Source organism: Molossus molossus, unplaced genomic scaffold (assembly GCF_014108415.1).
Source record: "Molossus molossus isolate mMolMol1 unplaced genomic scaffold, mMolMol1.p scaffold_m16_p_4, whole genome shotgun sequence".
Lineage (NCBI taxonomy): Eukaryota > Metazoa > Chordata > Mammalia > Chiroptera > Molossidae > Molossus > Molossus molossus.
The window spans coordinates 26,069,984-26,089,856 of record NW_023425377.1 but is presented as its reverse complement, the minus strand read 5'-3'; the positions used below and the strand labels follow the sequence as shown (position 1 = coordinate 26,089,856).

Below are 19,873 nucleotides of genomic sequence, written 5' to 3'. Positions count from 1 at the left end.
TTAGAGACAACTAGAGAAGGCCGGAAGTGTGAAGCCAACGACGGTTAAAGTCTGGCTTTTCTCAGATTTGCCTGCGTTGAAATTGTGTTCAACCACAGCAAGTATTGACACTAAAAAGTTAACATAGCTTTCAGAAATGTCTAATTTGAAATCTCTATCCCCAGAGGCCAGGTCATTACTGGGTCAATCATTCTTTTAAGTTACCTACTCACCAGTTTGAGAAAAAATGAACATTTCTGGGTCACTAGGTTCCATATACTTATCTACACGTGATGCCCTGGAACCATGAATGTCATTCTATTGGATATGGTTGGGCACCAAATCCCAGAGATAAGCTCCTCACCCCTGTATGTAATAGGGGCTGAGCACTGAGCTTGCCTCCCTCTCAAAACAGGTAAAAATACCCAAGGGCAATGGAATCAAGTTAAAGTTCCATGGTTATATCTTTATGATTTTTTTTCTAATTTTTACCCCATGTAAGTTTTCTGGTCTGAACTTACACACTCTGAAAATCTGTGACCATGTAGGGTAGAGGCAAATACAGACCAATCGAAAGAGGCGAAGAGCCAGGGCGATTGTGAAAGCAATCCTGGGTAGGACTTTTTTAGAAGACAATTTATTAATACCAGCTAGAAATGTAATTGTTTGTAACTATTGAGCCCAGCAATCTTGATGTTAGAAACTGGTCCTAAGAAAATAACCGGAGAGGTGATTTAGATTAATTCAATTATTTAGCACACAATTATTGTAGCGAAATATTGAAAATAACCTAAACTTCCTGCATTTGGTGATTGGTAACATTGTGGTTCAACTATAGAATGTTACAGGAAAATGCTCATCGTATTGTTTGGGACAAAACCAAAACAGCAATAGATATAATGACCTTTTATATAATTTCAGTATTTATCCATTACTTTCTCCCCTCCGCCCCCGCCCATGGAAGACAATATACTAAAAAGTGTTTATAATGATTACGATCATGGCTAGAGATAAATTTGATTTTACTCAGGATATGTTTTTTTTAAAAATTGATTTTAGAGAAAGGAAGAAAGAGAGAGAGACAGCAATGTGAGAAAGAAGCATCAATAGGTTGCCTCTGTACAGGACCCGAATGGAGATCAAACCCACAACCTATGTATGTGCTCTGACCGGGAATCGAACCCACAGCCTTTTGGTATACTGGACAATGCTCCAACTAACTGAGCCACCTGGCCAGGGCTTGATTTTCTATTTTTGCACTTTTCTTTATAGTCCAAGTTTTCATTAGTGAACATGTATTTTGTTCTCTCATAACCTCTTATTTAACAAGATTTATAGTCATAGTCTCATGTTTCTGCTTATTATACATCTTCCCAATAGAATACACGTTTATGAAGCAGGGTGTATATCTGTCTGTTTCTTTTTCATTGTATACCTGTTGTTGTCTTTTTAGCAAGGTGCCTAGTATATGATAAATATTTTCTTTCTTTTTTTTTTTTTTTGGTATGTGCCCCTAGTGGGAACCAAACCCAGGACTCTCTGGTCTGCAGGCTGAGGCTCCAACCGCTGAGCCAAGCTGGCCAGGGCTATAATAAATATTTTATAAATGATTACCAAGTGAACAATTGGGGGACAGTACTTACAAGAGGCATGGTTACATGCAGGGGTTCTGATGGGCTATCAAACAGTTTATCAAACAGTTTGTTACGCCTCTGGTCTCCAGCTCATTTGCTCAGACAACATACCTTTTCTTGGCTTACTTTTGCCTCCCATCATCACACAAGACTCCATTCTCCATTAGGAAAGTTTCTGCCACCCCTCTACCTGTCAGAACCCTACCTAGGCCTGTCTTTGCTCACTTAGCCATCCCTGTTCAGTTAAGCTTCCCTCTAGTCCTTACCGCAACCACTCACTAGGAAGAGAAACATTTTCTAAACTTCTACTGGGTTTCAAACCCTTTTTTAGAATAGCGATCAGCATACCATGGTCCATGGGCCACCACTGGATTTTGCAAATAGAGTTTCGCTAGAATACAGACATACCCACAAGCTGCAATGCAGGGTTGAATAGCTGGGACACAGACTGTGTGATCAGCAAAGCCTAATATATATACTATTTAGTTCTTTACAGGAAGTGTCCCTACCCTTGTTCTAGAATGTTTACATACCTGAACAAAGTGGAGATGATACCAAAACTTTATCCAATTAGAAAGTCATTCATAGAGCAACAGGGAACTCAAAATATATGACCAAGAGCTATGTAAAAAAAAAATTACTGTAATATACCTAATTTTGTTCTTAAGAACATATATTTTTGTGTCAGACACACCTGCATGCATTCAAGTCCCAAGTCTGCTAATGGATTACACAAATTCTCCAAGCCTCAGTTTCATCACAAGTAAAACAGAAATTATTCCCTTCTTTTCTTAATAAACACTTCATGTGTGTTATTTTCCAGGTAGGCACCGTATAAAAAGATAGACAAACAATGGTGAAAAAGACCTAAAAGTCTCAATTCAGATTTAATTGTAAATATTTCTGATGGTTGTTGTGAGAATGAAATGATATAGATATATACTTATTCATGTATCTATATTATATAAGCATACATCCATCTAGTATACTGTACATAAATACAGAGTACATCATATACGGTACATTTGGACCACTTAACCTAATTCCTGGTCACAGCAGGCACTCAGTATAAAGGAGCCCTTCCTCTTCATTATAAGTACAACAGACCTCTAAGAAGAAGACTTGCTGGATGAAAAAATGCCTCCCATTCTCTCTGTGAAATGGACCTATAGCATGCTCTATACCCTAGGTAGTATAATAATCGGATGCATAGTCAAACCTCAGCTTCTTCTGCTTGGATTTGCATGTTTACTGAGAGTCAGTGTGTTCGTTTCCAAATCTCCTGATGCCAGTTACATTTATTTAATTTAAACATCATGGAAGGGGGTGAAAAGAATGGTGTGAAAAGAAAGAGAACGATGTCTTCACATGAAAACGAAATGCTATCAAAAGATAATGAAAAAAATTGTCGAATTAAATGTAGCCAAGAAAAGAGATTTGGGACAATCATAAAAATCCAGATGAGTCTGCAGTAAGAATGCTTCTCAGGTAGCTACGCTCTCACTCAACCTCAGTACCAAACTCAGACAAGGTCTTTCCCCTTTTGGGTGTGGTTTGCATAAGAAAAGGATTACCACCCCCAATCAGCAGACCCAGACTGGAAAATGAAGCCTTGATTCGTCAACGAGCCCTTCATCAAAATTAGGAAATGTTGTTTAAAATAAGTATACCGTTTTTTTTATAATTCTCTGCCTTAACGTCTCCAAATTACCATCAACTGTTGGTTCCAAGTGCACGGAGCAAGAGAGGGCTTCTTTTGTATTTATTTAATTCTCACATATAAACAATAACATATTAGCAGGGGGCATGTTGCCTGTCTCCTGCCATATTTTATAGGTATAAACACAACCAGCCTGTCTGGCGGTGATGACCTCCCCAAGGGACCATGCCTCTTGCAGGGGATCTCCTTCATCTCTCTCCAGAAGAGGGGGAGAGAAAACAAAGAAGTGCCTGGCATGAAGCCCCAGTTCCTACTTCATGGGAGTGAAATGCCCAGGATGCTATAAAATCACCCCTGTCTTTAGCCCTGTACAAATGGCTGTTTCGTGAGTTGGCTGCTCCATGGTCCTCTATCCGCCTGCAGGAGGAAGCTCCCTGAATCCAGATGAGTGGGGAACCATCCCAATGAAACACATTTTGGATGGAAAGAAAACAGTTGGAGATGGGGCATGATCTGTCCAGGCCACAGAGCTAACATTGCTGGAAGCGGGTCTAGCTCCAGGCAGGCTCTGACGCGACCACCTCAGCCACCTGGTGATGACAGACAGGCCAATACAGCAAGGCTCCCACGGCCTGGCACAAGGCTGAGCACATCTCAAGAAGGCCAGAGAGTCATCTGCCTGACTAGATGGACAGAGGCTTGGGAACAAGAACGTACGCCTCACCACAGTCCCCAGCACAACCGCATAGCACATGGCGATAAATACATCAGTGTTGTTTGAATCGATGAGTTTCCTTTCCTACTTTGGAGCCTTCCTGAGTTCTGAAAGAGCCAGGTTCGCATGGGTTGATAACTCCTTCCGTGGACTACACAATAACAGAAGGGAGAAATTCCACGGTGCCTATCAGATCATGTCTCTGACAGCTCAGCCTCACAGACTGGCACTTGCTCTTGCCTGTCAGTGCGGCGAGATGAGCAGCGCCCTGCTCACCAGATGGTTATTTGTTCCACCAGCCACCTTTGCTGTGTCCCTGATTCACTCCAGCCCAGGCCGGTCTCCAGCATTCATGCTGCAAGGCAGCTCCTGCCAACAACTTTGCCAAATGGCTCCTCTCAAAGTCATGGGCTGCCCAGACAGACTGGCTCCTCCATCTGCAGCAGCTTTTGGCAAAGAGACGCTTCCTTTTCTGGCTCCGCCTCTTGGCTGCACCAGAGTCTTCTTGCCAAAGGATGAGTTGACCCATCAGTAAGTATAGTCAGGCCTGAAATTCTGGAACCATTTAAAGTCTATGGCGGTGCCCCCTAGACTCACCTGAGCACAACATCAGAACATACCAAGGAGATCTACCTAGATGATCACAGATACAGATGGGGAGCATCACAGAAACTTCCAACCAGGAAAGTCTGTAGAGAGCATGCCTCCCCTCCCCCATCTTCAACCTCATTTTAATAGATCAGGAAACTGAATCCCAGAAAGTAAAAGTGACTAATTATGGTGGCGGGTCTGGGAAGAATACCACTTAGAATATAAACCACATCAGTGCTTAGAACACTGCATTGCTTTCCGATTGTTTCTCCATTCATTTTCAAAGTCTTGATAAAAATTGGACCTTTTGTATTGGTATTGATTCAAAAGCATGCATCTTTGCGAAAATGAAAAATCGTTGCTCTGTGTCAAGATCATGAGTCTTGTTTCACCCAGGAGTGTCCCTCCACCACATCGAGAGACCTGCTGCAGAGTCACAGTAGACAGATCTGCCACTTACAGCTGGGTAACCTTGGACAAGTACTAATCTCCTTCTGCTTCAACTACTCACGTAAAGGGTATAAGACAGCCCTAGCCGGTGTGGCTCAGTTGGTTGCGTGTTGTCTCGAACACCAGGAGGTTGCTAGTTTGGTTCTCAGTCAAGGACACATGCCCGGGGTTTCAGGCTCCGTCCCCAGTAGGGTCGTACAGGAGGCAGTTCATCGATGTTAGACTCTCACATGGATGTTTCTTGCTCCCTTTCCCTTCTCCTCTCTCTAAAAATCAATAAACTATTTAAAAATATATTTTTAAAAAAAGGGAGTATAAGGACAGTATCGACATATAGAGTTGTGGGGATTAAATAGGAAAAATACTTTAAAGCCCAGAGTCCGTCCCTGGCACGTTAGCCTTCCACAATGGCCAGTAATCATCATGATTCATTACAAACACTCAAATCTCCAATGGCTTTTGGTAGACAGTACTCTGCGCATATAAATAGGTATGCCAGCAACTCCCATATTCTACATTAGGAAATTCAAGTTCACGAGGTTCAATGACTTACCCAAGGTTACTCAGAGAATAAATGGAGGACCAGAGAGTCCTTCTTGCCATTTTGCTAAGAAATGAGAACCTATATCTTGACTTTAAGAATGATAAAATCAGGAAGGAGAACATTTGAATCAAAGCATATATACATGAATAAACACTGCAGCATCTAATGTAATATAAAAAGCTAGAAACAATTTTCTATCTATCTGCGAGGGAAATACTAAAGAAACTTTGGTACAGTCATATTGTGGGCACTATGCAGCCATCAGAAAGAAGGCAGACGTAGGTGTCCTGACATGAAAAGATCTTTCAGACATATATCATTGAGTGGGAGATAAAAAGCAAGGTGCAAATAAACAGTATGAATTCTGTTATACAGAGAAACTATCCCTCCCCCAGTGTATATGTGTTCATGTATATTTAAACGAATAAATACACATACAAAGGTGGCTCCGTGGATGCACACCCAACTGTTCACAACGGTAGCCCCTGGGTAGGGAAGTGGTGTGGGTGTGGGGATGGAGGTGATTCATAATTTGCTTTATCTACTTGTATAGTGTTCAAATCCTTTCAAGTGAAAAGGCATTTACGTATTGTGTGCCTTATAAACAAAGACACAAAGGCAGAGAGAAATGTGAATGGCACCAATACAGCTGTTGTGAAACAACAGACCTCCTACTTTGGGGAGCCCTGGCCACAGCTTGACTTCCGCCAAGTTCCACGAGCAATGTTACCTTCCTCGTGTTTTTTGTACAGCTCTCCACTTTGGTAAAACTCTTCGTGGTGCCATTTGTACGTAGTGGTTGGAGAGTTGTGTCTTTAATATCATCTGCAAGTGCTCAGCACCTTGCTGCAGTATTCCCTTCCCAGCTTCCCCACCCTCTGCACCCTGCGCGTCTGTTGAGTGCAGGAGGTGGGCTGCCACTCAGTGACTACTTGAGGCTCATTACTTTACATGGATTCATAGCGGCAGAATCAGCAATGCATGACGGAGGAGACTCTCGGTTCCCCAGCATCAAGCCCAGAATACCCGGAATACATCCTCTCACAGGTAAGGGCCTTTCTGGCACATTCCATCTAGCAGACTTCATCTTTCTCAGGTTAAAAACCTGCCCATAGGGGCCCCTCCAGATCTTTATACTCCTTGGATCTTTTTGCCCCTTGTCCCCAGAGTCCCCTTCATTGCTTTACATTTGCTGTAGGCAATCGTTTCTTTCTAAAGCTTGTAGCCGAGAATCCACAAACGCATCTTTTTCTATTATCCACCATGGATCCCTTCTCCAAAGAAACCAATTCATATTCATTAGTTTTCCATGGACTTCACACATGCAAATCTTATCATCATCACTCCTAACTCTTTCAATGGTGAACATGGAGTAAAAGCATTCAAGGGTTCCTGGGTTACTTATGACAAACTCCCAGTGGTCTTGCAAAAAGAATCTGTGCTTCCAATGGGTTATGCAGAATTGGTATGGTACATCACCACCTATTTTCAGCCTGAGTCTAGAGTTTGACTGGAAAGGCAAAAGAAGGAAATCTGGTAGAAAAGACGACAAATTTGGTGGAAGCAAGTTCATCTTATTAATGGGGGGTGAGGAGCACTGTAGAGCTACTCTGGCCGTGATGAGCCCTCAGATGGCTCGGCATTTATGTGCAGAAGAACACCAGCCACCACAGAGCCGCCCCGCCCCACTCCTGTGCTCTGCTCCAGAACATTCTCTCTGTTGTCATCAGCTCTGCAGAATGGGTGCCCAGATGGCCCAGTGGGACCGTCTTAACTTGCCTGGGGACTGCACTGGGTGTGAGGGACTTGGATAAAGCTATAAAAACCCAGCTAATTTTTACATTTTGATTGCTTGATTTCATACATATTTTCCTTCTTTTCTTGTAGAGCAGAATAAGTCTACAGGTGTAGGTAAGGATTCTGGCAATGGGTGGGGAGTTGAGCTCCCTCCCTGTGGTACAAAGGGGTCCGTGCAGACAGGTGCCCTGCGGCACTGCGAGAGATGGGCCAAGTAAAAGCAGCAGCACTGAATGGGCACCGTGGGGTCGCATGCAGGGGACAGGACACAGCCTGCACTGTCCAACCTTAAATCCAACAGGAGGCAGCAAGGGATGGGCCAAGAACACCTGCCTGGGGTCCAGGCAGTCCTGGGTTCCAATCTGGTTCTGCCACTTCCAAGAATGGCCCCTTAACACAAGTTTCTTCGCTGCTCCAAACCTTGAAATTTCTCATCAGAAAAAAATGGGGCTAAGGCAACCATTCTCTCAAGGCTGTGGAAAGTGAACAAATGAGTAAACACATGGGAAACACTGAGGAAAATGCCTGGAATACAGACAGTACTCGAGAAGCCTTAGTTCTCTACCCTCAGCTAAGTGTGTAAATTGGACCCTTCGTTGCCTCATAAATGCAAATGCCAGCGTCTAGGAGTGTCAGTCTACAGCTATGCTCTTTCCACGGCGCATCACCAATATTGTGACAGGACTGGCCTAATATTATTCACCCCAGGTTCATTGGTACGTTTCTGACCAGCCCTCCTAAAGGGCTCAGGATTGCCCCTGGGGACCCGGATGCTAATAATGAATACTTGCTAGTGATTTTCAATGCACTCTGGTTATTATGTTTAGTAGCAGAACATTTCCCATCCCAGAAAGGTCATTTACAATAGCATTCGGCAGCTTCTGCCCACCTTCCGTTTCATATTTTTCCACGAGCAGCAGAGAACTCGCACAGTCATCCATATGCATTGGAAACACTATTCTGACCTGTCATTTGCATACAAATACATAAAGCAACTTAAGGAACCACACGGCAGCTCTCCATCATCACACCACCTCCATTTATTTTTCCAGTGCCTCCCCATTTCAAAAGCCACGTTCACGTCCTCCCCCAGTTTTATTCATCTCTCGTTCTTAAAAGTGTTGGGGGGATGGGGGCAGGGCAAAGCAGCGAATTTTACTTCTTTATTCTTGTAACCCCCAAGAAGCTATTAACATTTCATCGATTACGCAGATCTCAAGTTTAGAGACCCTCTAAACTCAACCTACCCAAGACTGGATGGACTCCTAATCTATCACATGGCTGGGAAACGGCCATAGAGCATTATTTGAATAATTTTACTGTGTGGTCCACTATGCTTACCAAGGCATCCCACTGGAGGTGCTTTTTGTTACAATTTCTTTATACCAAACCAAGATCAATTTCATTGTAATTTTTCACTCATTGGCCAAATTCTGCCTTGGATGCTCCTTTGACAGTCATCTCATCTGTAGCTTTAAACACCTTTAACATGCATGATGTCCCAAATGAGATATATAGTCCAGATCTTTCTTCTGAGCTTTAGACCCAGATATCCAACTACGTCCTTGAGAGTCTCACTGTGAGACTAATGTCTTACATGCCCTCAAACTAACCAACTTCCAAAGTCTTTTTCCAGTTTCGGTGAAGTGCCCCATTATCCATCCATTCTTTTTTTTTTTTAATCCTCACCCAAGGATATTTTTCCATTTATTTTCGGATAGAGTAGGCGGGAGGGAGGAAGGGAGAGGGAGAAAGAGAGAGAGAGAGTGAGAGAAGTAAGAAACACATTGATTGGTTGCTTCCTGCATGACCCTGACCAGGGCCGGGGACCGAACCACAACCAAGGTACGTGCCCTTGACTAGAATTGAACCCAAGACTTTTTGGTCTTCAGGCTGATGCTCTATCCACTGAGCCAAACCAGCCAGGGCATATCCATCCATTCTTATGGCAAAATCCTGGGAGTCATCCTTGACATCATCTCCATCCACTTCTCCAGTTTACCCAAGCTATCCCATCCACTAAGTCCTATCCATTCTTCTGCAGTGTATCTCAAGTCTATGTAATTCTCCCCATCTCTACTGCTGCCACCCTAGACGACAGCCATGACCTCCTAATATCTCCTTGCTTTCACTGCTGCTCACTTCCTGCCCAGCCCTCTGACCCCACCCTGCCCAGCAGCCAGACGAGCTTTGAAAAAATAAACCTGATCATATGTCCCTCCTGATCAAAATCGTTTAATGGCTTTCGATCCATCTTTGGATAAAGTCCAAACTTCTTATGTTCAACAAGGCTCAGTGTGATCAGGTTCCTAAATACCTCCCCAGTCTCTTTTTCAAACATTTTATTATGACAATTTCTAAACACACAATGGTGAGAAAAAAATTATAGTGAGTATCTATTGACTGACCACCTGGACTTTACCATTTTCTCCTTGCTTTATCACGTATCTCTGCATTTATCCATCCCTCTATCCTAGCCTTAATCTTTCTTGGTCTTGGTGTATTCTTAAGTAAACCACAGGCTCCAGTGTCATTTTCATCACACTTTCTTGTTCCCGACACTCAGCCACGGCATCCTTCCATTCCTTGAATCCATGCAACTGTTTTACATCTCTGGGCTTTGTATCAGTTCAGTTCCTGTTAATTCTTGATTCGCCCTTTAGTCCTCAGCTTAAATTTGCTCAGAACCTCCAATCTAAATCAGATCTCCCTTTCCGTCTTACCTGTGACCTCAAGTACCTCGTGCTTTTCCTGAACATCACGTACCAAAGTCGGTAGCCATTGATGTACTTGCAAAATTATTTAATGTCTACCTGCTCTGCTAGACTGGAAGCACCTGGAGGACAGAGCCCATGGCTGTACTGGAACATGCTGGAACGCCTCTGCAGAAAGTCAGGTGACATTTGTTCAAGGACTTAAAGGAAGAATGAATCAATGATGGGAAGGAGCTACATGGAATCAGTGAATTTGTTCTTCCTTTCATGCATACAAACAGTATGGGTTTTTTAAGGTCTCTCAGAAAAGATGGAACTTACTTGCTACCAGAATATAACCAGCAAGTACATTAAGGCAGATTAATAAAGGGCAAGAACCATGGCTAGTGGCCAAGGTACTGTGGTGGGTTTTAGTGTGACCTCTCCCCTACCTCCACTAACCCTTCCCTATCAGATAAACCCAAATCAACACAATCGGAGGAAAAACAGTGCTTGCTATGCAAATGCAACCTAAGTACTAAGAACAACAGCTGTAACGTATTGAGGGCATTTACTGAGGTCTGGCTGCATATTACATACTGTTTTCAGTGCTTTCGCTGTATTAATCTTTTCTGTAGCATAGGTTCTATTGTTATTCCCATTTTATAGCTAAGGAAGCTGAGGACAGAGTAGTTTAATTTTTTGTGGGTATATAATGCTTTGTATTGATTGATTGATTGATTGATTGAAAGTATTACAGACGTCCCCTTATTCCCCCCCCCCGCCCCCTCCTTCTCGCTCCCACCCCCCTCCTGCTTTCCCCAACCTAATGTCTATGTCCATTGGTTGCGCATATATGCATATCAGTTCTTTGGTTTATCTCTTCCCACCCCTCACCCCCCATCCCTCCGAGGTTTGTCAGTCTGAACAGAGTGGTTTTAAAACCTGTTCTTTGATTTCCCCTCCTAACCAGATTGCCTTTCCTATAAACTCCACCTAAACTGATTATTCTCTCTGTGGCCTCATTTGTGAGTAGGAAGATTCATCTAGAAAACTTTCAGACTGCTCTAATGGAGAGGGGATTTCAGTTGGTTCTAACAAGTCTAAAAATACAGAAGGAAAACCACATGGAGAGCAGAGATTTGAGAGATGAGCCACTGGTTAGGAAACACAGAGTTCCATATTGGAAAAATAAATAAAGGTAACTGTGTGTGTGTGTGTGTGTGTGTGTGTGTGTGTGTATGGTTATTCCAACCCCACCCATGCTTTTCCTCATATACAACCCCATACACACACACTTTCAAATGATCCCTGCAAAGAATTTTAACCCAGATATGAATACAGTTTATATACAAAGATAAAACCATTACCATCTTCCCCATAACAGCAGCTCACAGTTAAAGAAAATTGAGGCAGTGCTGAGCTTAGAGGAAGAGGCTGTGGTGGGTCTTCAGAGTCTTGAGTTGGAAGACAAGCTCTTGCCTTGGCTGTCTGTGTGACCTTGGCACATTAGTAACATCTCTGGGCCTCTGTGGTTCAGTTTTATTATTTGAAAATGGAAATAACCAGCACCCACTGAGTGGGGTTTGGCTGTATTAAATTGCTACTATAAAAAGCTCAGCGCAGTGTTTGGAACATAGAAGATGCTCCAAGATGGTAATTTTAAAAAGGGAGGTGATAGAAAAAGGTAGAGAAAGGTGGTAACTTTAATGCCCAGAATAAAAGAAGAGTCACAGGAATTCTTTAATAAAGACACATCATGCATTCTTTGAGACAGACAGACAGAGACTGGTGATCTTGGGTAAAAGTGTCCTTTAGCATTTGCATTGCTCTTAGTGGGATAAACTTGCCGGTAGCTACCACTTACAATGCAAATTGGGCTTAGAGTCCTTCACACTACACAGCAAAAACCTTCCAGCTTTAAATAGAATACTGCAGTGTGGAATGATCTGAGCACCGGAAAGAGAAAAGTCAGAGAAAAATGGGAAGGAGATCTTGGAGGAAAAAAATCTGACATAACTGGGCAGGTCGGAAAAAATGCAGAAATATCAAAGAAGACCAAACGAAAGCAAAGTCTACAGAAGGACGTAGAAGCTAAGTCCTCAGAAAGCAGGTTTACGTTAACAAAGGGGGAGAGAACTCTGGGGGCAAGCCCCCAGTAAAGTGGATTTTAACAAAGAATATTTTGAGCTGGTGCCCTTTCCAGCTGCACCAGCACTCATAAGGTATTCAGGAGAAGAGGGGCTCTTCCTTCTCTGGCCAGCATGACTGCATGGATATTCCCTAAAATGAACAGAATAAGACCATGGAGAACTTCCTGCTCTACCCAACTCCTGCTTTGTCCATTGTCTAAGTCTAAGAGAGAGACAGAGACAGAGCAATACCTGAGAGGCTAATTTAGAAAGATTTCAGAAAGCTCTTTGCCTCACATTTGACAATATAAACCCAGATATTTGATCAAGAATCAGTTTACAAAAATGCCATAAAACAGGAACAAAGATTAGGAAGCATCGAGGGCCCTGAAAGCAATAAAGAATGCTATTTTTAACTCATTTCTTTATTCTACAGATGACGCCTCTATACACACGGCCCCGATTTGCCCATCTTCTCAGCTCAGTAAGTTTCCTTTGCCTGCACTTGGAAGCATTATGCAATATAGATGAAAACACAGAGGTAGCCCTCTTTCTTTGTTGTCACAGACAGAAGAAGGGTCCCCGAAAAAGCCAACAGACCCAAGGCCAACTTCTCTCTTGGATGCCATGCTCAGACATAGAGCTCATCATATGCTACTTGGTAACTGAGTCAGTGACAAAGCACTAAGACTGAAGGCGAACATCTCACATTCACATTGTCATCATGCAAATGAAAAGAACCAGCAAGCATGGTGCTTGGCATGGGGGAGGGACAGGCTGAACATCTTAAAAGCCATTTCTGAGCTCCTGGAGGCCAGAGCTCATACAACGCTGCTTAATCTGCTAGCACCATGGACATACCAGGCTTGCTGCTCTCCAATAATAATGATGACTAGAGAATACATTTTCAGTAGCACTGGGCAATCTTTTTGTCTAAAACTTCCAGGGATATTTATAGAAAATGCCAGCTTTACCCCTAAGTTGTGTCTTTTTTTTTTTTTTATCTCTTTCAGTGCTTGAACTCTTTTACTACTCCATCACATTTCTCTAGCAATTTGACTTGTTACATATTATAGAAATTTCAGCATCCAAGAATAATAGTGTAACATGAACACACCTTGCTACATTTTCCTAAAGCACAGTTCACACACACTTCCTCCTGTGGATGTGACCATGTGGTAATGCAACACTTTATATGAGTGGTTAAGGATAAAGGCCTACAGGTAGAAAATGAAAGCAAAATGACAAAAGTTTGGGTATTTAAAAAAAAAAAATGCCTCCACTCTATTCACACACAAAAGGTGGAATGAGTTCCACCTGCTGACTTTTCCCTGCCTGCCTGCACAGCACTCAGGCTAATAGCAGAACAAGCTGGGAGGGAGAGCGAGGCGACAATTTCACCTCTTGGCACAGCTCAGCTTACTGAACCCTCATGCTTTCTGCTGGCTGTTGATTCAGCAGAAACTACTGCTGCAGAATTCATAATGGTGATTTTTAAAGGCCCCACTGATCGCGTTGCTCGCCCCACGTGTCAGACTAATTCACTCGCTTCCCGGAACACCGTTCCCCCCCAACCCCTTTTCATTTCTTTTAACGCACTTCCAAGGGGACAAGGGCTAGCCCTTCTGCAAAGAGCCTTTTGGGGATTTGATTGTCTGAGCAGGTAACCGGGCCAGAGAGATGAGCCGGCAGGAAATGAAACCATGCCCTCCTTACAGCCACTGAGAGACGCATCATTCCGCTCAGGGAGGGGAGGACCCACGGTCCATCTGGGCCCCTTCTTCTCTGCCTACAAGAACCCCTGCAAACATTTTGGGGGAGGGGTCATCTGTCTTCTAGGGGTCATTTTGCAGCCGGGAGCCCCACCCTGAAAAATCCTGGAGGGCCATTTTAACTCCCGTGGGCGCCGGGTCCACCTGCTGCTGAACGCCGGGCTCGCATCGCGGAGTCCCGGTTGGATGTGGGGCACCCGGGCGGCCGCCCCTGCGAGCCGAGCCCCCACCCCAGACCCGGAGGAGTCTCCGGCACTACGCGCGCGCCCGGCAGCCCGCGGAGCACCGCGATCCGCAACTTGCACCGGGCCCCAGCGGCGGAATGCGGCGGAGCTGGCGTTACCTTCGGTCGCATAGCTGTGGTCGCGCAGGAAACTGTTGTTGATTTTGCGGGTATCAATGTCCTCCTCCATTGACAGCAGGCTTACTTGCGTGGGAACCAGAAGCCGGCAGACAAGTATCCATGATCCCTCCCCGCAGCCAGTCTCACAGGAGAGGGGGGCAGGGGAGCCAGTGGGACTGCACCATGGTCCGAGCCTGAGGAGGAGACGGGGAGGCGGAGGGAAAAAAAAACAGCAGTGGAGCTGTCACCTCCTCCACTCGGGATCTCGGAGGCTGCGGTGGCTCCTCCCGCGGTGCGCTCACTCCAGCTCCAGTTCCCAGCGACGATGCTGCGCCCGCCTCTGGTGCCAAGATGCGCCGTGCCCCCAGGGGTCTGGTCCCACCCGCCGCCCCGGAGGCGCTCACAAGCCGGGCTGGGGAGATGCCCAACAGGTTCCCCTCGTTGGCAGCCGCTCCGAAATGCAAAAAGGATCCCTCCTCCCTTGGGAGAACGGGCAGCCGCGACAAAATGGTGCCTTTCTGGACCCGAGCCGCAGTGGCGAGATGGCAAGGGCAGGATTCAGGCTGGCCCGACCCGGGCGAGGGTGCTGGTCCCACGGGAGGGCGGCTCCGGCTGGCTAGGGCTAGGAAGCCGGCGGGGAGCTGGGCAGGGCGCTGCGGCCGGGCGCCAACGCACTCACCCTCACACCCACACGCGCGCACTCGCAGCTGCTGCTGCTGCTGCTGCTGCTGCTGCTGCTGCTGCTGCTGCTGCTGCAGGAGGCTGGAGGCTGGAGGCGGCTGGTGCATTAAAGGCGAGGCTCCTCCCAACCGCGTCAGCAGCCCCAGGACTCTTCCCCAGCAGCAGTGGTGGCCGAGGCAGAAGCTGCGGCTGCTCTCTGCTGCAGTAGGGCGCACGCAGCCTCGAACCGGCACCTGGGCGGCCAGCCGCTAGCTCGCAGGCTCAGGTGAAAAGCACAGACGCGCTCTCCCACCTTGCCTCCGCGGTGCCACGCAGCAGAGGGCGGCTTTTACTCTGGCACCCACCACCCCTAGCTTGCAGCCTTTCTCCGGATACCTGCGCTTCAGGACAGCAAAGAGAAGTGGGTTCGCTTAGGTAGGCAGGAAGTGGAAATCCAGGTCCCTTTTGCTCACTCTTATACGATGCATGCAGTTCCTTGTTGGAGTTGAAGGGCAAGGCCTGGGGTTCCAAGCCTCAAAAGAGAGGACAGAAAGGGAAAAGAGCTTCTCAGAGCCTAGCTTAAGCCCTCTGTGCTAAGAATAGAAGGGGGAACAGGGACCAGAACTTTTCCGCCATCACAATGACTTCTTCATTCAAACGGAATCATAAACATCTAACTGTAGGCGTTTATGTCTACACAGGCAGAGGGAAGCGAAGGGCTGAGCTATGCATGACTCTAGTCAACAGTCAGTCTGAACAAGTCTAGCTCTTTCACTTTGTTTTGGACGAAGTGCTGTAGGCCTTCCTGTGGGTTTTGCTTGTGAAGACAGGACACTGCAGAGCCGGCTTACATTTGCTCTCAACATGGCAAGTGCGGTGGAGCCCTGTGCCCACAGAGAGCCACTGCCACCCTGCGGGAATTTCAAAGATCCAGTGAATACAAAAAAGAGGCCTGTCTTCCTACTTCGACTAGGAGAAAAATACCAGATCCCCCCCTACCACCCCCGTCATGTTTCCCCAAGTTGCAAATTCCATATTTGAAAGTAAAATTAGATCATTATTGTTATGAAACCAAAATCATTTATGAAGCAACCCAACTCAGTAGAAAGCCAATTTGGAAAAGACATTTCCCCGGTTTCCTCCCGTAGAAGGAATTCATTTCAGTGGGTGTCACTGCAGGAGGAGACATCAGCAAATGTCTTGCTCAGTTAAGCTCCATGAGTTTAGCTAGACGAGCCCAGAGGGACCTGTGAGTTAATTATATACATACAATGCTTCAGCTAACACAATTTAGAAAGTATTTGAAGTTCAAAAAAATGGGTAAACAAGTCTTCAACTGAGGTTGGGAATTGCCATTAGATTTCCATGAAGAATACATGCTCTGGCAGGTGGAAAACGGCATTGTCCCTTTCTCCAGAAAGTGACAGCGTGTCTCCAGGAGGACAGAATAGGAATATTCTTTGATATCATTGAGGGGTGGGGTGGGGTGGAGTTCAGTTTACAAGATATTTCATGTTATTCTTATCTGGTGAAGTCCTATGTGCTTGTTGGACTATTTGTTCCAGTAAAAGATGGAGACTGGTACAAGCTGATTTACCCTCGTCAGCACCAGTTGCTGAGCTAGGTTTTCCATGTGACGGCTGTATCCATCACCAAGCCTCCAGTGGTCAGCTCATCTGTAGCTATTCAGTCTAGTGTCTCTTGCAGTTTGCCATAATGGGGGAGAGGGAGAAGGGGAAAAGGGGGAAAAAACTAAGTTCGTGTCAAAGTGGCGAGAAGACATCTTGCTTTCGGTGAAATGACCTTACGTTGTGACGGGAGGCCTTGGAAAAATTGTACTTGGGGAATTCTCCCCCTTGTCTTCCTGGAACGTGGGTTGGATTGGAACAGAGCTACTTGATGCAGCAGGTAGCCCAGGCCATGCTTGAGGAACTTTCCACTGTGACCAGTGAGAGGAACATCCTCTTCATAGATCAAGCCTCTGGCCTTACCGAATTTTCTCTTTCGTGTTTCCTGCCAAGTTCCTTCTGCATTTATTTACAGTACAGCCCCCCCCCCCCCCCCCAGCCCCTGCCCACCAAAGTCACAAGTTCTGGATAAAGTAGATTCCAAGGTTTCTACTTTGTGGATCCCGCTTTTCTGCTATGAACAATGAGGAACTAGCCCCTCCACCCAAAACCAAGAAAAACAAAGCTCTTGGCTTGTTGCTTTATTTCAACCATGTGTAGTAAAGGAGCTAAGAGACTGAAGGAAGCCCTGTGCAGTCCTGTGGTGGTAAGAGGACTACACAGACCATTTCTCAGGAAGCTCACCGACCTGCTTTCTGTTCCTCCAACACGTCAAGTTCTTTTCTAAAGTGTTTGGAGTTTGCACGGGTCATTCCCTAGGCCCCTTCCTGTGTTCTTGGCATTCTTCAGCATCTCAGCCGAACTGTTCCTATTTCACTGAGAAATCCTCTGACAACACCAGAGTCCCTTTGGTATTTTCTGTCTCTACATCTTCTACGTGGTCTTCACAGCACACTGCATTTTGCAATAGCTGTTTTCTTAATATTGTCGATCATTTCTAATATATCTTTGATACGAAGTGTCTGGCACTTAGTAAATGTGCAAGTCTATTTGTTGGATGGAGATAAATATTTCTTTTCTTTTCTTTTTTTTTTTTTATCCTCACCCGAGGACATTTTTCCATTTTTTGTTCAGGTAGAGTGGGAGGGAGAGAGAGGAACAGAGAGAGAGAGAGAAACATCGATGCGAAAGGAACACATCGAGTGGCTGCCACCCGCACGACCGACCAGGGCTGGGGACAAACTGCAACCGAGATACGCGCCCTTAGCGGGAACCGAACCCGGGTCTCTCAGGACCGCAGGCCGACGCTCTAACCGCTGAGCCAAACCGGCCAGGGCAAATATTTCTTGAATGAATGAGTAAATTACTGAATTTGTTACAGTGATATTTAGGTTCTAGAGTTCTACCCTTACTAAAATGCTTGCAATAAAAAAAAGATTATTTTTTTGAAACCCTGACAACAAAACCTATGTCTACCATCAATTTTCTAGCCTGTAACTCCTATTCCTATTGAAATAATTGTTCCTACCCATTTTTGTATGCATATGCAACCAGTGCTGGTTATATGATTAAAATAAAAGAGTTTTTTCCTTCACAGAACTTAAATTCTAGCATCTGATTTTAATATGTGCTTTCTCAGAAATATAACAAATGCATATAAGTCAACAACCATGGCTATCGGTTAACAGCGTAGTGTTAACTGCCAAGGCTCCAACATCAGGCAAGGCTGATTTTTAGCCACATACTGTGAATGGGAGCAAGTTAAAAGATGTCCCTAAGCCATGGGTTTTTACAAATCTATAAATTAGGAAGACAAATACTTCATGGAGTTAGTGTAAAGATGAAATGAGATAATGCTGGGAAAGAATACATTGCTATTACTTGTTGAGTATTTGCCATCACCATCAGCATTATTAGTGAACAAACATTTAAGCACCTACTGTGTCAGCCACTGGGACAGGACTGGAGATTCAGCAACATCAATGCATAAACTGTATGGTCAGCCTCTGCCACATCATGGAACTTAGTGTCTAATTTACAGTTTATGTAAAGGGGGCCACAGGCTACAAAAGGGTCAGCAGAGGACGCTCTGAAAGGCTGACCTAATTCAGGCTTGTGCTTGACACAGAAAAGGCCAATTACAAATACACAGCCCTCTTAAGTTACACAATTCAGCATGACAGCATGTGGACACATTCTTTTTTATCACCCTTGTCATGGTCCCCTTCCCCCAACACTCCCATACACCGTCCCCTGAGCTAGGTTAGTGCTGCCTACCCTGGAACCTTTCAGGTCATCCTGTCCAATTAGCACATTAAATATCTACAATTTTATTAAAACCTTTGACCTAAGCCAGTCTGGAGATTCTTAATATAGGCTTTAGGTGTCAGACAGTCCTGGTTTGTGTCCCAGCTCAGGCATTTATGAATTTCATGACCTTTGGCAAGTAATTTAACATCTCTGAGCCTCTGTATTTGCAAAATGGAAGAAAATAATAGGAACTACTTCCTAGGGTAGTTGAGTGGCTTCAGAGACAATGTAAGGAAAGTGCTTACTACAGGCTTGGCCCATCGCCAGGCCTCACTAAAATGTCAGTTCCTCTTCCTAGCAGTGGCTCACTGGGGTCTCCATCTGCAGAGAAATGGAGAGATGCACTCCTAGTCAATCATTCATGTGAACAAAAGTGACCTAGAAACCTGAGTTTTACTACCTCTCTGTCTTAATGAGCAGCTGGAAACGGGATGCATGCAATTCTACCATTCTGCAAAAAGCCCTGTGTAAACCACAAAGTCCTGTGCAAATGGAAGGGATTAGGATTATCCTCACTTGATTTTCACATTTTGTATGTGCAGAACTAATCACATGTCTCTGCTGAGGAATTGCATGGGACCCTCTTCTAAGACCTCTGAGCACCGAATGCACAACCCTCTGGGTTGGTTTGTGCGCTGACTGCCCAGAGGATGACCCCTTGAATTGCTAGCAAGGTTTGCAATTCCTCTGTGCCTGTTACAACATGAAATACCACCTGAGTGGCCTTTCAACCTGGCATTTAACCTAGGAAAGGAAAACAAAACATCTTGCCCTTAAGATATTGTACTAATTTGAGACTTTGGATTCTTAATGGATTTCTCCCAGTAAAATGTTCCCATGATTATCCAAATAGAGCAACGTACGAAAATACACAGTGGTGTGCCTGATATATTCTGCCTATTGAGAGCCAGCGTAACGATACTGTACACATCTCATTTGCAGCTCTGCTTCGAATGACATCACGTTGCTGGCTTACAATCTGAAGTTTGCCATAGTGGCATAGCTCTAACACGGAAATAAAAAAC

The 19,873-nt window shown here is 45.0% G+C and overlaps 1 protein-coding gene across 2 annotated transcripts in view; it reads right to left on the bottom strand.

Moving 5' to 3' along the window:
- Positions 1–19,873, bottom strand: part of PPP2R2B (protein phosphatase 2 regulatory subunit Bbeta) — a 301,174-nt gene that overhangs the window by 244,324 nt on the left and 36,977 nt on the right. The window contains exon 1 of one of the 2 annotated variants that reach the window (XM_036240944.1): positions 14,311–15,057. The exons of the other annotated variant lie outside the window; for it this stretch is intronic. Within the exon in view, the coding sequence (XP_036096837.1) occupies positions 14,311–14,380 (70 nt within the window). The 5' untranslated portion in view covers positions 14,381–15,057. Of the gene's footprint in view, positions 1–14,310; positions 15,058–19,873 lie in introns of those variants that run through there. 2 annotated transcript variants of the gene reach the window in all.